The sequence below is a fragment of the Schistocerca gregaria genome, chromosome 5, assembly GCF_023897955.1.
Source record: "Schistocerca gregaria isolate iqSchGreg1 chromosome 5, iqSchGreg1.2, whole genome shotgun sequence".
Lineage (NCBI taxonomy): Eukaryota > Metazoa > Arthropoda > Insecta > Orthoptera > Acrididae > Schistocerca > Schistocerca gregaria.
This window is the reverse complement of record NC_064924.1, coordinates 277,989,708-278,001,732: the sequence shown is the minus strand read 5'-3', so window position 1 is coordinate 278,001,732 and position 12,025 is coordinate 277,989,708. Positions and strand designations below refer to the sequence as shown.

General features: G+C 47.0%; 1 protein-coding gene across 16 annotated transcripts in view; it reads right to left on the bottom strand.

Moving 5' to 3' along the window:
• Positions 1-12,025, bottom strand: part of LOC126272953 (uncharacterized) — a 960,200-nt gene that overhangs the window by 228,242 nt on the left and 719,933 nt on the right. The window contains exon 1 of one of the 16 annotated variants that reach the window (XM_049976257.1): positions 2,636-2,895. The exons of 14 other annotated variants lie outside the window; for them this stretch is intronic. In XM_049976257.1, coding sequence (XP_049832214.1) covers positions 2,636-2,667 — 32 coding nt within the window. In that variant the 5' untranslated portion in view covers positions 2,668-2,895. Of the gene's footprint in view, positions 1-2,635; positions 2,896-12,025 lie in introns of those variants that run through there. One more of the 16 variants, XM_049976263.1, reaches the window with a different exon arrangement.

Here is a 12,025-nt window from a genome sequence, read left to right as displayed (position 1 = left end):
GTTCGAGTCCTTCCTCGGGCATGAGTGTGTGTGTTGTTAACAGCATAAGTTAGTTTAAGTAGTGTGTAAGTCGAGGGACCGATTACCTCAGCAGTTTGGTCCCATAGGAATTCACACACATTTCGACATTTTTTGTGTTTACATGCTCCCCTGGTGCGACTGAACCGATCATTGAGTAGAAATGGTTAAGTTCGCCTACTTGGAGTCCATTTACAGCCCTACATGGACTTCATGGTCCCAAACGTCCGCCCCGATAGCTGAGTGCTGCCGGCACGGTAGCTCAGCGTGTTCGGTCAGAGAGCTGGTAGGCCACTGTAATAAAAAACTGAGTGAAAGAATCAACAACGAACTTGAACGGATGTTACGTGACGTTCGCAACGACCAACAACGAACAACAACGAACAAAATGAAAAAAAGAAGAAAAGTGGTCAGCGTGATGGACTGACGTCCTACGGGCCCGGGTTCGATTCCCGGCTGGGTCGGAGATTTTTTCCGCCTAGGGACTGCGTATTGTGTTGTCTTCATCACCATTGCATCCCTATGCGGCGTGCAGGTCGCTCAGTGTGGCGTCACCAAGGCGGCCGGACCTGCCCTGAAAGGGGCCTCCCGGCAAATGACGCGAAACGTTCCTTTCCATTTCCATGTTCCCAAACAACAATGAAATTTTTACGGGAGACATTGCGCCTTCTCATCGGGCCACAACTGTTTGTGATTGGTTTGAAGAACATTCTCGACGGTTCGAGCGAATGATCTGCCCACCCAGAGCGCCCGACATGAATCCACTCAAACATTCATGACACATTGAGAAGTCAGTTCGTGCACAAAGTGCTGCACCGGCAACACTTTCGCAAATATGGCCGGCTATAGAGGCAGCAAGGCTCAATGTTTCTGCAGGGGATTTCCAACGACTTGTTGAGCCCATACCACGCCGAGTGTTGCACTATGTTTGGCAAAAGGAGGTGCGAGTCTATATTAGGACGTATCTCATAACTTTTGTCACCTCAGTCTACAGGGTGTTACAAAAAGGTACGGCCAAACTTTCATGAAACATTCCACACACACAAATAAAGAAAAGATGTTCTGTGGACATGTGTCCGGAAACGCTTACTTTCCGTGTTAGAGCTCATTTTATTACTTCTCTTCAAATCACATTAATCATGGAATGGAAACACACAGCAACAGAACGTACCAGCGTGACTTCAAACACGTTGTTACAGGAAATGTTCAAAATGTCCTCCGTTAGCGAGGATACATGCATCCACCCTCCGTCGCATGGAATCCCTGATGCGCTGATACAGCCCTGGAGAATGCCGTATTGTATCACAGCTGTCCACAATACGAACACGAAGAGTCTCTACATTTGGTACCGGGATTGTGTAGCCAAGAGCTTTCAAATGCCCCCACAAATGAAAGTCAAGAGGGTTGAGGTCAGGAGAGCGTGGAGGCCATGGAATTGATCCGCTTCTACCAATCACTCGGTCACCGAATCTGTTGTTGAGAAGCGTACGAACACTTCGACTGAAATGTGCACGAGCTCCATCGTGTTTGAACCACATGTTGTGCCGTACTTGTAAAGGCACATGTTCTAGCAGCACAGGTAGAGTATCCCGTATGAAATCATGATAACGTGCTCCATTGAGCTTAGGTGGAAGAACATGGGGATCGATCGAGACATCACCAATAATGCCTGCCCAAACGTTCACAGAAAAACTGTGTTGATGACGTGATTGCACAATTGCGTGCTGATTCTCGTCAGCCCACACATGTTCATTGTGAATATTTACAATTTGATCACGTCGGAATGAAGCCTGACATGTAAAGAGAACTGAAATGAGGATTGACACATTTATGGATGAACCATTCGCAGAAGTGTACCCGTGGAGGCCAATCAGCTGCTGATAGTGCCTGCACACGCTGTACATGGTACGGAAACAACTGGTTCTCCCGTAGCATTCTCCATACAGTGACGTGGTCAACGTTACCCTGTACAGCAGCAACTTCCCTGACGCTGACATTAGTGTTATCGTCAACTGCACGAAGAATTGCCTCGTCCATTGCAGGTGTCCTCGTCCTTCTAGGTCTTCCCCAGTCGCGAGTCATAGGCTGGGATGTTCCGTGCTCCCTAAGACGCCGATCAATTGCTTCGAACGTCTTCCTGTCGGGACACCTTCGTTCTGGAAACCTGTCTCCAAACAAACGTACCGCGCCACGGCTATTGCCCCGTGCTAATCCATACATCAAATAGGCATCTGACAACTCCGCATTTGTAAACATTACACTGACTGCAAAACCACGCTCGTGATGAACACTAACCTGTTGATGCTACGTACTGATGTGCTTGATGCTAGTACTGTAGAGCAATGAGTCGCATGTCAACACAAGCACCGAAATCAACATTACCTTCCTTCAATTGGGCCAACTGGCGGTGAATCGAGGAAGTACAGTACATACTGACGAAACTAAAATGAGCTCTAACATGGAAATTAAGCGTTTCCGGACACATGTCCACATAACATCTTTTCTTTATTTGTGTGTGAGGAATGTTTCCTGAAAGTTTGGCCCTACCTTTTTGTAACACCCTGTATATGTAGCTGTGAGAGGGGCCGGTTAGAGTGTTTTACGGCAGTTGGCTCACCTGCAAGGGTCGTGCAGCGCCCACACTACCATGGTGCCCGAATCGAGACTAGGTTAGAGGCGGAGCTGGAGCTCAGTGGCCCTGGTACGCCAGCGGCAGCCGCGGCGCAGGTGGCGGCGCCGGCCAGTTGGCGTTGTGCAGAGGTCGCGCGTCGCCGTTGACGATCTTGACGATGACAGCCTCGAGACAGCAGACGAGGAAGAGCACGAGGAAGAGCGCCAGGTCACCGGAGCGCGCCGCGGAAGCGAACCCGGGGCCCTCGCCCGCCAGCGCCGCGAAGTCTGCCAGCATGGTCCGCTCCCACCTGACGCCGAACAGACGACTGCGGCCGCGGCGGCTGCACCAGCGGAGGCGGCGACAGACCGGCCCAGACGAGCACTTTCTCCGCGCGGCGCGGATGTTACGTCACGCGCACTCATCCTATCCTCTACCGGAAGCACACTCCCTACCCTCGAACACGTAACACAAGCCCCCGAGACAGACGGGTATAGTCTGTCTGCAGACTGAAGAGCGAGAAGGCGAGTCCCCACTTCCTGCACCACAATAACAAGGAGACGTTAAGGATAGGGTTGCAAGGTGTCCGGCCTTAGGACATACTCTGCTCAATATACGGCATGTTACACGCTACTAGAAACTGTAGAGGGGACTTAGTAGATCAAGTTTTACATAGGGACCTACTTCCGGAAATCCATCCAACGACGCAACAGAGCGTCAACGTTATGGGCGCCGGCGCCCGTAAATGTACATGGTGACAACTATTGAACTATATAAATCGTCATAAATTCTGAACGGTTTGCGTTAGGACGCTCAAACTGCACACTTGGCTACGGGGCATCATGGGAATTAGTATGCGCTTGTATGATTTGGTTTAGCGAAGAAGACCTCTTTCACTTGTGTCGGTTCGTCAATAGGCAAAATTGGCGAATTGGGGGGACTGAGAATCCACATTTCAACGGGTGACAGTGTGGTGTGCAGTGTCTAGTCACAGTCACGTTATAGTAGGTGAAATATTACTTGATGACACGGTGACTACCGAACGTTACGTGAAGGTTTTGGAAGATGACGTCATCTCCGTTATCCAAAGTGATCCTGATTTCAACAAGAAGTGGTTCGTGCAAGACAGAGCTCGACCCCATCGAAGCAGGAGAGTGTTTGATGTGCTGGAGGAGCACTTTGGGGGCCGCATTCTAGCTCTGGAGAACCGAGAGGCCAATGGAATAGGCCTCGATTGGCCGCCATATTCTCCTGATCTGGACACATGCGACGCCTTTTTGTGAGACTGTACTCAAGACAAGGTGAACAGCAATAAGCTCAAAACCATTTCCAGCTGAAAACAGCCATTCAGGAAGTCATCGACAGCATATATGTTCCGACACATCAGCGGGTCATGCGGAATTTCGCTATTCGTCTGGGCCACGTCATCGCCAACGATGGCACGCATAACAAACATGTCGTAACCTAAATCCAAATGTCTGTAGTGACACTTAAATGTTGAATAGTGTGTGCACGCCGTAGTTAGTAACTAATTTACATTTTTTTCATATAGTTCAGTAATTGTCACCTTGTATGTATAGACTGAGTGATTCCGTGCTGATATTACAATCTTTCTAGGATGATGGAGAAGGATAAATGTATCAGTTTGAGTTAAGGCTAACGAACGAGTCGATTGTTATAAACGGAAACTGTCCTGGTACCTCCGGCAGTGGAATATGTGTACCGGCGCTGTTGTTGCTAAGATTTTAGGGTAGGCATTTTTCAGTTGTGGTAGTCTGGATCAAAACAAGGAAAAAATGTCAAGTAAACATGGATTCTAAAATACAAACCTGAGGAGCTATAAGCAGTTGTTCATCTTTGACACTAAGAAATACATCTCTGGTGTCGAACAAGTGCCCATAGTTCTTAAGGTACGCATTTTAGAGCCCATGTTTACTGGACATTTGTTCTTGTTTTGGTCTATACAACAACCTTTAAAAGTTGCCTACCCTACAATCTTAGCAACAACGGTACCAGTACATGTATTCCACTGTCAGAGGTATCACAACTGTTTTCGCATATAATTTTCGACTCGTTCGTTTCCGGTACAGGGACCCTTACCTCAGATTGATACATTTATCCTTCTCCCTCATCCTAGGAAGTTTCTAACATCATCACACTGTACATACATACTTCTATCGGGGCCGGCGCCAATACGCTTGACGTAGCATCGTTGGATGACGTTTTCGGACAAGGTTCCTATGTAAAATTTGATTTACTAAGTCTCCTCTGCAACCTGTAGAAGGGTGTAACATGAATTATGAGACACCTTTCATACTAGTCCGACCTGTCCGGCTTTTGTTAGCAATGAAGTAGAGCACATACAACTAACACCCATTCGAATAATGATTTAAGCGCGTGGAATAAATGTAAGTAGGAAGAACGATATTCAAAATAAGGAGATATAAATACATCAACCATGCTATTCTTATGTTAGTGTCTGCTTTCTGTCGTAGATGAGATGACACTAACACACGATGTCACAACCACACTACGCGCAGGGCAGGCGAGGCAAAGTAGAATGTGCAAATCAAACAATGCCACCTGCCCAACAGATTATTGCTACTTCCTTATAAGCCCTGAGTCTAACTGACATGACGAAAAATTTTTCAACATCTCTTCGTTTTCCGTCACAAAACTATAGATGTTTATTTTGATTAATGAAAACAAAAATTATTTTAACCTAAGATCCTCTTAAGAAGAAGAAGAATGAGAAGTTAAGAACACTGAGTACTTAATTATTTTTTAATTTAAGTACATTTAAGGTCGATCTCTCAAAAAAATGATAGTAGTTGACTATTAATAAACATCTGAAAATACCCATCTGGTCTATAACTATTTGAAATTGGTAGTACGGCATTTAGAGCTATTTGAAATTGGTAGTGCGGCATTAGAGCAAAATGTCCGTTTACATGAGACGCCGAGCGCGGCTGTTTTATTTTTTTATGTGGCAAACCTATTCTTAGATTTTCTTCGTGGTTGTAACATTTGAGCAAACGGCCTTACCGCATTGGTAACACCTTTTCCCATTAGATCACAGAAGTTAAGTGTTGTCGGGCTGGGCTATAACTTGGATGGGTGACCATCCGGTCTGCCGGGCGCTGTTGGCAAGCGGGGTGCACTCAGCCCTTGTGAAGAAAACTGAGGAGCTACTTGATTGAGAAGTAGCGGCTCCGGTCTCGGAAACTGACATACGGCCGGGAGAGCGGTATGCTGACCACATGCCACTCCATATCCGCATCCAGCGACGCCTGTGGACTGAGGATGATACGGCGGCCGGTCGGTACCGTCGGGCCTTCATGGCCTGTTCGGGAGCAGAGGAGGAGAGTTCTTTTTAAAATATTTGAAGCTCCATACCAAGGCACCATTTTCCTAAAGCATCAGTTCCTTCATGCAAAACACGTTCGTTTTTCTTGCATTATTGGTGGCTGACTGTTGTATAAAATGCCGAAAACTGCATTACGCAGCTGACCTATGCAGAGTGTGACAAGAAGGTATGCTCACATTTTCAGGAAACATTCCTCATGGAGTAATAAAATGTCTTTCATTGACTTGGTCCCGGAAACGGTTTGTTTCCATGTTGAAGCTCATTTTCTACTTCTCTACATAGTAGTATTAATCGTGGGAAACACTCAGAGACAGAACGTACCAGGACTACACGCAACGTTTTCTTACATGATATGTTCGAAATGCTCTATGGGCTACGACTGATTAGAATGTACAGTAAGTCGTAATTCTTGGTCTTACTGCCACTATTTGTTTCTAATTGAACGAAGATTACGTTGACATGTGACTCACTTCACTTCTTGTGTTGTCATGCGACTAGCCTCTTTGCTCTGCTAACATCAAGCATGTGGCATGTAGCATCAACTGTTCAGTTTTCATCACGGACTTGGTTTCCGGTACAGTGCAATGGAAATGTACTCCAATGCGAAGCTGGCAGATGACGATCTGCTGTACCGATTAACAGATGCTAATGGCCGTGGCGTTCAGCATTCGTATTGGAAGAGATTTCCAGAAGGACGGTGCCCCGAAAGGAGGATGTTTGAAGGTACTGATAGTCGTCTTAGGGAGCTTGGGTTGCTTAAGCCTCCTTGGGGAGAACTAAAAGGACGAGAACACCTTAGCTTGAGGAGGAACTTACTCGTACAATTGATGACAACACTAGTGTCAGCGTAAGACAATTATCTGCAACGAGTGTCCGCAGAGAACTACATGAGAACCTCCTGCATCTGTACTACGTACAGCGTGTGGAGGCATAGCAGCAGCTGAACGTCCTGCGAATGGTTCATTCAACTGTGTGTAACCCTCGACTTTAGTCCAATTGCGCTGTTTAAGGATGACGCTTCGTTTCAACGTGTTCAAATTGTTAATTTCCACAATCAGCACGTATGAGCTGTCTGGAATACTCTCGAAACTATACAGATTTTCTGTCAATGTTTGGACCAACATTGTTGGTGACTGTTTGTTAGGGTCTCTGTTCTTCCAGGCTCAATGCAGAAAAGAACCGTACAATCTTAGAATATTCTACCTGTTCTTGTTCTGCTAGAACATGCGCCTTTACGAGAGACACAAAACATGTAACTCATGCACCATGGAGCTCCTCATTTCAGGCTTAATGTTTGTAGGCTTCTAAGTAACAGATTCCGTGGCAGATGGATAGGCAGAGGTGGACCAGTTCATTGGTCTCCACGGTCTCCAGATTTAAACTAGTAGGCTTTTATTTGTAGGGGCATCTCAAAGCTCCTTCGTACAGAAGCCTGGTGCAAAATCTGTAGAATCTTCGAGCCCGCACTGTGGTAGGCTGTGCAACAATACGAAATTTGGACACAAAGGAGTTACAGACCTTGGTTGTGAGCAGGCACTGATTGAAATCAATGGGGAAAGTTGAAAATTTGTGCCGGACCGGGATTCGACCACGGGTTTCCTGCTCACTAGGCAGATGCTCTACTCTGACCACTATTTTTTAATCTCATTTTGCTCGTTATTCTTCGCTGCATTTGTTCAGGACGGACGTCCCATGACACCCATCCAAGTTCATCGCCGATCCATTCACTCAAATCGTGCGGACTGGTTAGCACACTGGACTCGCTTTCGGGAGGACGACGGTTCAAATCCGCATCCGGCCATAATGATTTAGGTTTTCCGTGATTTCTCTAAATTGCTTCAGCCAAATGACAGGTGTCAGGATAATTCCTCTGAAAGGACACCCCCCCCCTCCCCCGAATCAACCAACTAAACATTCACTCAATTTTTGTATTACAGAGAGCAGCTACGCTTCTGCCGAAGGACACTGAGCTACCGTGCCGGCATTAGCCACCCAGACACAGTGGTCATTGCAACTGCACGGGCTACCGTAGCACGCCTCCCGTCGGACCCATATTCTCAACTTATCCATGCACTACGAAAGTAGTGTCCCTTACCCATTATCCTTATTACTCGCAGCATTTCGGCGATTACCGTAAGAGTTCGAGCCTGATGTGCATCTGCACTGAAGAGATCGCTGGTAGTCTCTCCTAAATTATAAGAATATGTGGTGATATGTGGTGTCTGTTCTTTCAGACATGTCCGAAACAACAGACACCACATATATACACTCCTGGAAATTGAAATAAGAACACCGTGAATTCATTGTCCCAGGAAGGGGAAACTTTAATTCCTGGGGTCAGATACATCACATGATCACACTGACAGAACCACAGGCACATAGACACAGGCAACAGAGCATGCACAATGTCGGCACTAGTACAGTGTATATCCACCTTTCGCAGCAATGCAGGCTGCTATTCTCCCATGGAGACGATCGTAGAGATGCTGGATGTTGTCCTGTGGATCGGCTTGCCATGCCATTTCCAACTGGCGCCTCAGTTGGACCAGCGTTCGTGCTGGACGTGCAGACCGCGTGAGACGACGCTTCGTCCAGTCCCAAACATGCTCAATGGGGGACAGATCTGGAGATCTTGCTGGCCAGGGTAGTTGACTTACACCTTCTAGAGCACGTTGGGTGGCACGGGATACATGCGGACGTGCATTGTCCTGTTGGAACAGCAAGTTCCCTTGACAGTCTAGGAATGGTAGAACGATGGGTTGGATGACGGTTTGGATGTACCGTGCACTATTCAGTGTCCCCTCGACAATCACCAGAGGTGTACGGCCAGTGTAGGAGATCGCTCCCCACACCATGATGCCGGGTGTTGGCCCTGTGTGCCTCGGTCGTATGCAGTCCTGATTGTGGCGCTCACCTGCACGGCGCCAAACACGCATACGACCATCATTGGCACCAAGGCAGAAGCGACTCTCATCGCTGAAGACGACACGTCTCCATTCGTCCCTCCATTCACGCCTGTCGCGACACCACTGGAGGCGGGCTGCACGATGTTGGGGCGTGAGCGGAAGACGGCCTAACGGTGTGCGGGACCGTAGCCCAGCTTCATGGAGACGGTTGCGAATGGTCCTCGCCGATACCCCAGGAGCAACAGTGTCCCTAATTTGCTGGGAAGTGTCGGTGCGGTCCCCTACGGCACTGCGTAGGATCCTAGGGTCTTGGCGTGCATCCGTGCGTCGCTGCGGTCCGGTCCCAGGTCGACGGGCACGTGCACCTTCCGCCGACCACTGGCGACAACATCGATGTACTGTGGAGACCTCACGCCCCACGTGTTGACCAATTCGGCGGTACGTCCACCCGGCCTCCCGCATGCCCACTATACGCCCTCGCTCAAAGTCCGTCAACTGCACATACGGTTCACGTCCACGCTGTCGCGGCATGCTACCAGAGTTAAAGACTGCGATGGAGCTCCGTATGCCACGGCAAACTGGCTGACACTGACGGCGGCGGTGCACAAATGCTGCGCAGCTAGCGCCATTCGACGGCCAACACCGCGGTTCCTGGTGTGTCCGCTGTGCCGTGCGTGTGATCATTGCTTGTACAGCCCTCTCGCAGTGTCCGGAGCAAGTATGGTGGGTCTGACACACCGGTGTCAATGTGTTCTTTTTTCCATTTCCAGGAGTGTAAATACAAAATTCTCCAGGGATACATCACTGCATCAGGAACGCAGTGCGGCAGCGGGATGATGCATATATCCCGGTTAATAATAGATGACATAGAACATTTCGTTTAGGGAAGCGTGGTAAATGAAGAAAATTCCACCAGCCAAGACAGCTAAGAAACATGTTTACTGGATTATCGATTTCGACTATCATCATCGGATATTATCCTTTAAAAATTTTTACAATAGTTTTGCAACAAATTTTAAAGCATAAAATCTGATGATGAGAGCATAGCTCTGTCGAAATCAAACATACAATAAACATGCTTTTTTAGCGGTCTTGGCTGGTGGAGTTTTCTTCAGATATCATACATTGCAGATCGCCCCCAGGCTGACCATGTCAGAAATATTTAGGAAAGTGTTCCCTAATGTGCTGATATCTTCTTTTCCGGTGTCTTTCTCATGATTAACATATTTAAGAGTTGCAGAAACTGAGGTCTAACTTGGAAATGCAGCGTTTCCGGACCCATGACCATATAACGTCTTTTGTTCCTCTACGTTTAAGCAATGATTCCTGAAAGTTTGGCCATACGTTTACGTTACACCCTTTACAATGCCCACCTTAAAGGATAAAAACCCTGTAGTGATGTCATCAGTGGCTGTGTACATCCTTCAGGCTAACACTTAATCTATCTAATGTTGGTTCGCGACCTCGGTGAGCCCGCATCTCGTGGTCGTGCGACAGCGTTTCACGCTTCCCACGCCCGGGTTCCCGGGTTCGATTCCCGACGGGGTCAGGGATTTTCTCTGCCTCGTGATGGCTGGGTGTTGTGTGATGTCCTTAGGTTAGTTAGGTTTAAGTAGTTTTAAGTTCTCGGGAACTGGTGACCATAGCTGTTAAGTCCCATAGTGCTCAGAGCCATTTGAACCATTTTGACCTCGGTGACTGTGACAATTTAAACAACAACGTCCATGCGAAGGAGTTCGGGTGCTTCGAATCTTGACCCCAAGAAACGTACAGTGCCAGAATATTCGGAAAAATAAAGTCGTTTGGCATAGTTGGTTGCGCGACCAACAGTGCGTTCCAATCGCCTAATTGCAGTACTCCCCTGACCTCACATAACACGACTGTTGTGTCTCATGTCTTTCAGCTCCAAGTGGGTGATTGTAATGAGTGCAAACACAGTTTATCATTCTGTTTATGGTGTTGATGACGATGAGAGACAGAAAGGCGGGGAGAGGGGCTGAAACTCTGCGGCTGCACAGAACCTACTCCTCCCGAGTAACGCCAAGGGGATCGCTGAGCTTTAAATTCTCATGCGTCAAAAGCGCTATATAATTTCACATAATGATACATCTACATGAATACTCTGCAAATCACTTTTAAGTGCCTGGAAGAGGGTTCATCGAACCACCTTCACAATTTTCCATTATTCCAAAATCGTATAGCGCGTGGAAAGAATGAAACCTGTATCTTTCCGTACAAGCTCTGATTTCCCTTATTTTATCGTGGTGATGGTTCCTCCCTATGTAGGTCGGTTTCAACAAAATATTTTCACATTCGGAGGAGAAAGTTGGTGATTGGAATTTCGTGAGAAGATTCCGTCGCAACGGAAACCGCCTTTCTTTTAATGATGTCCAGCCCAAATCCTGTATCATTTTTGTCACACTCCTCTCATATTTCGCGATAATACAAATCATGCTGCCTTTCGTTGGACTTTTTCGATGTACTCCTTCAGTCCTGTCTGGTAGGGATCCCACCGCACAGCAGTATTCTAAAAGAGGACGGACAAGCGTAGTGTAGGCAGTCTCCTTAGTAGGTCTGTTACATTTTCTAAGTGTCCTGCCAATAAAATGCAGTTTTTGATTAGCCATTCCCACAACTTTTCTGTGTGTTCCTTCCAATTTAAGTTGTTCGTAATAGTAATACATAGATATTTAGTCGAATTTGTGGCTTTTAGATTAGACTGATATATCGTGTAACCGAAGTTTAACGAATTCCTTTTAGCACTCATGTGGACGACCTCACACTTTTCGTTATTTAGGGTCAATTTCCACTTACCTTTTCTAAATCGTTTTCCAATTCGTTGTGATCTTCTAATGACTTTATTAGTCGATAAACGACAGCGTCATCTGCAAACAACCTACTCAGATTATCTCCCAAGTCGTTTATATAGATAAGGAACAGCAAAGGTCCTATAACACTACCTTGGGGAACGCCATAAATCGCTTCTCTTTTACTCGATGACTCTCCGTCAATTCTACGAATTGTGACCTCTCTGACAGGAAATCACAAATCCAGTCACATAACTGAGAAGATATTTCATAAGCACGCAATTTCACTACAATCCGCTTGTGTGGCACAGTGTGA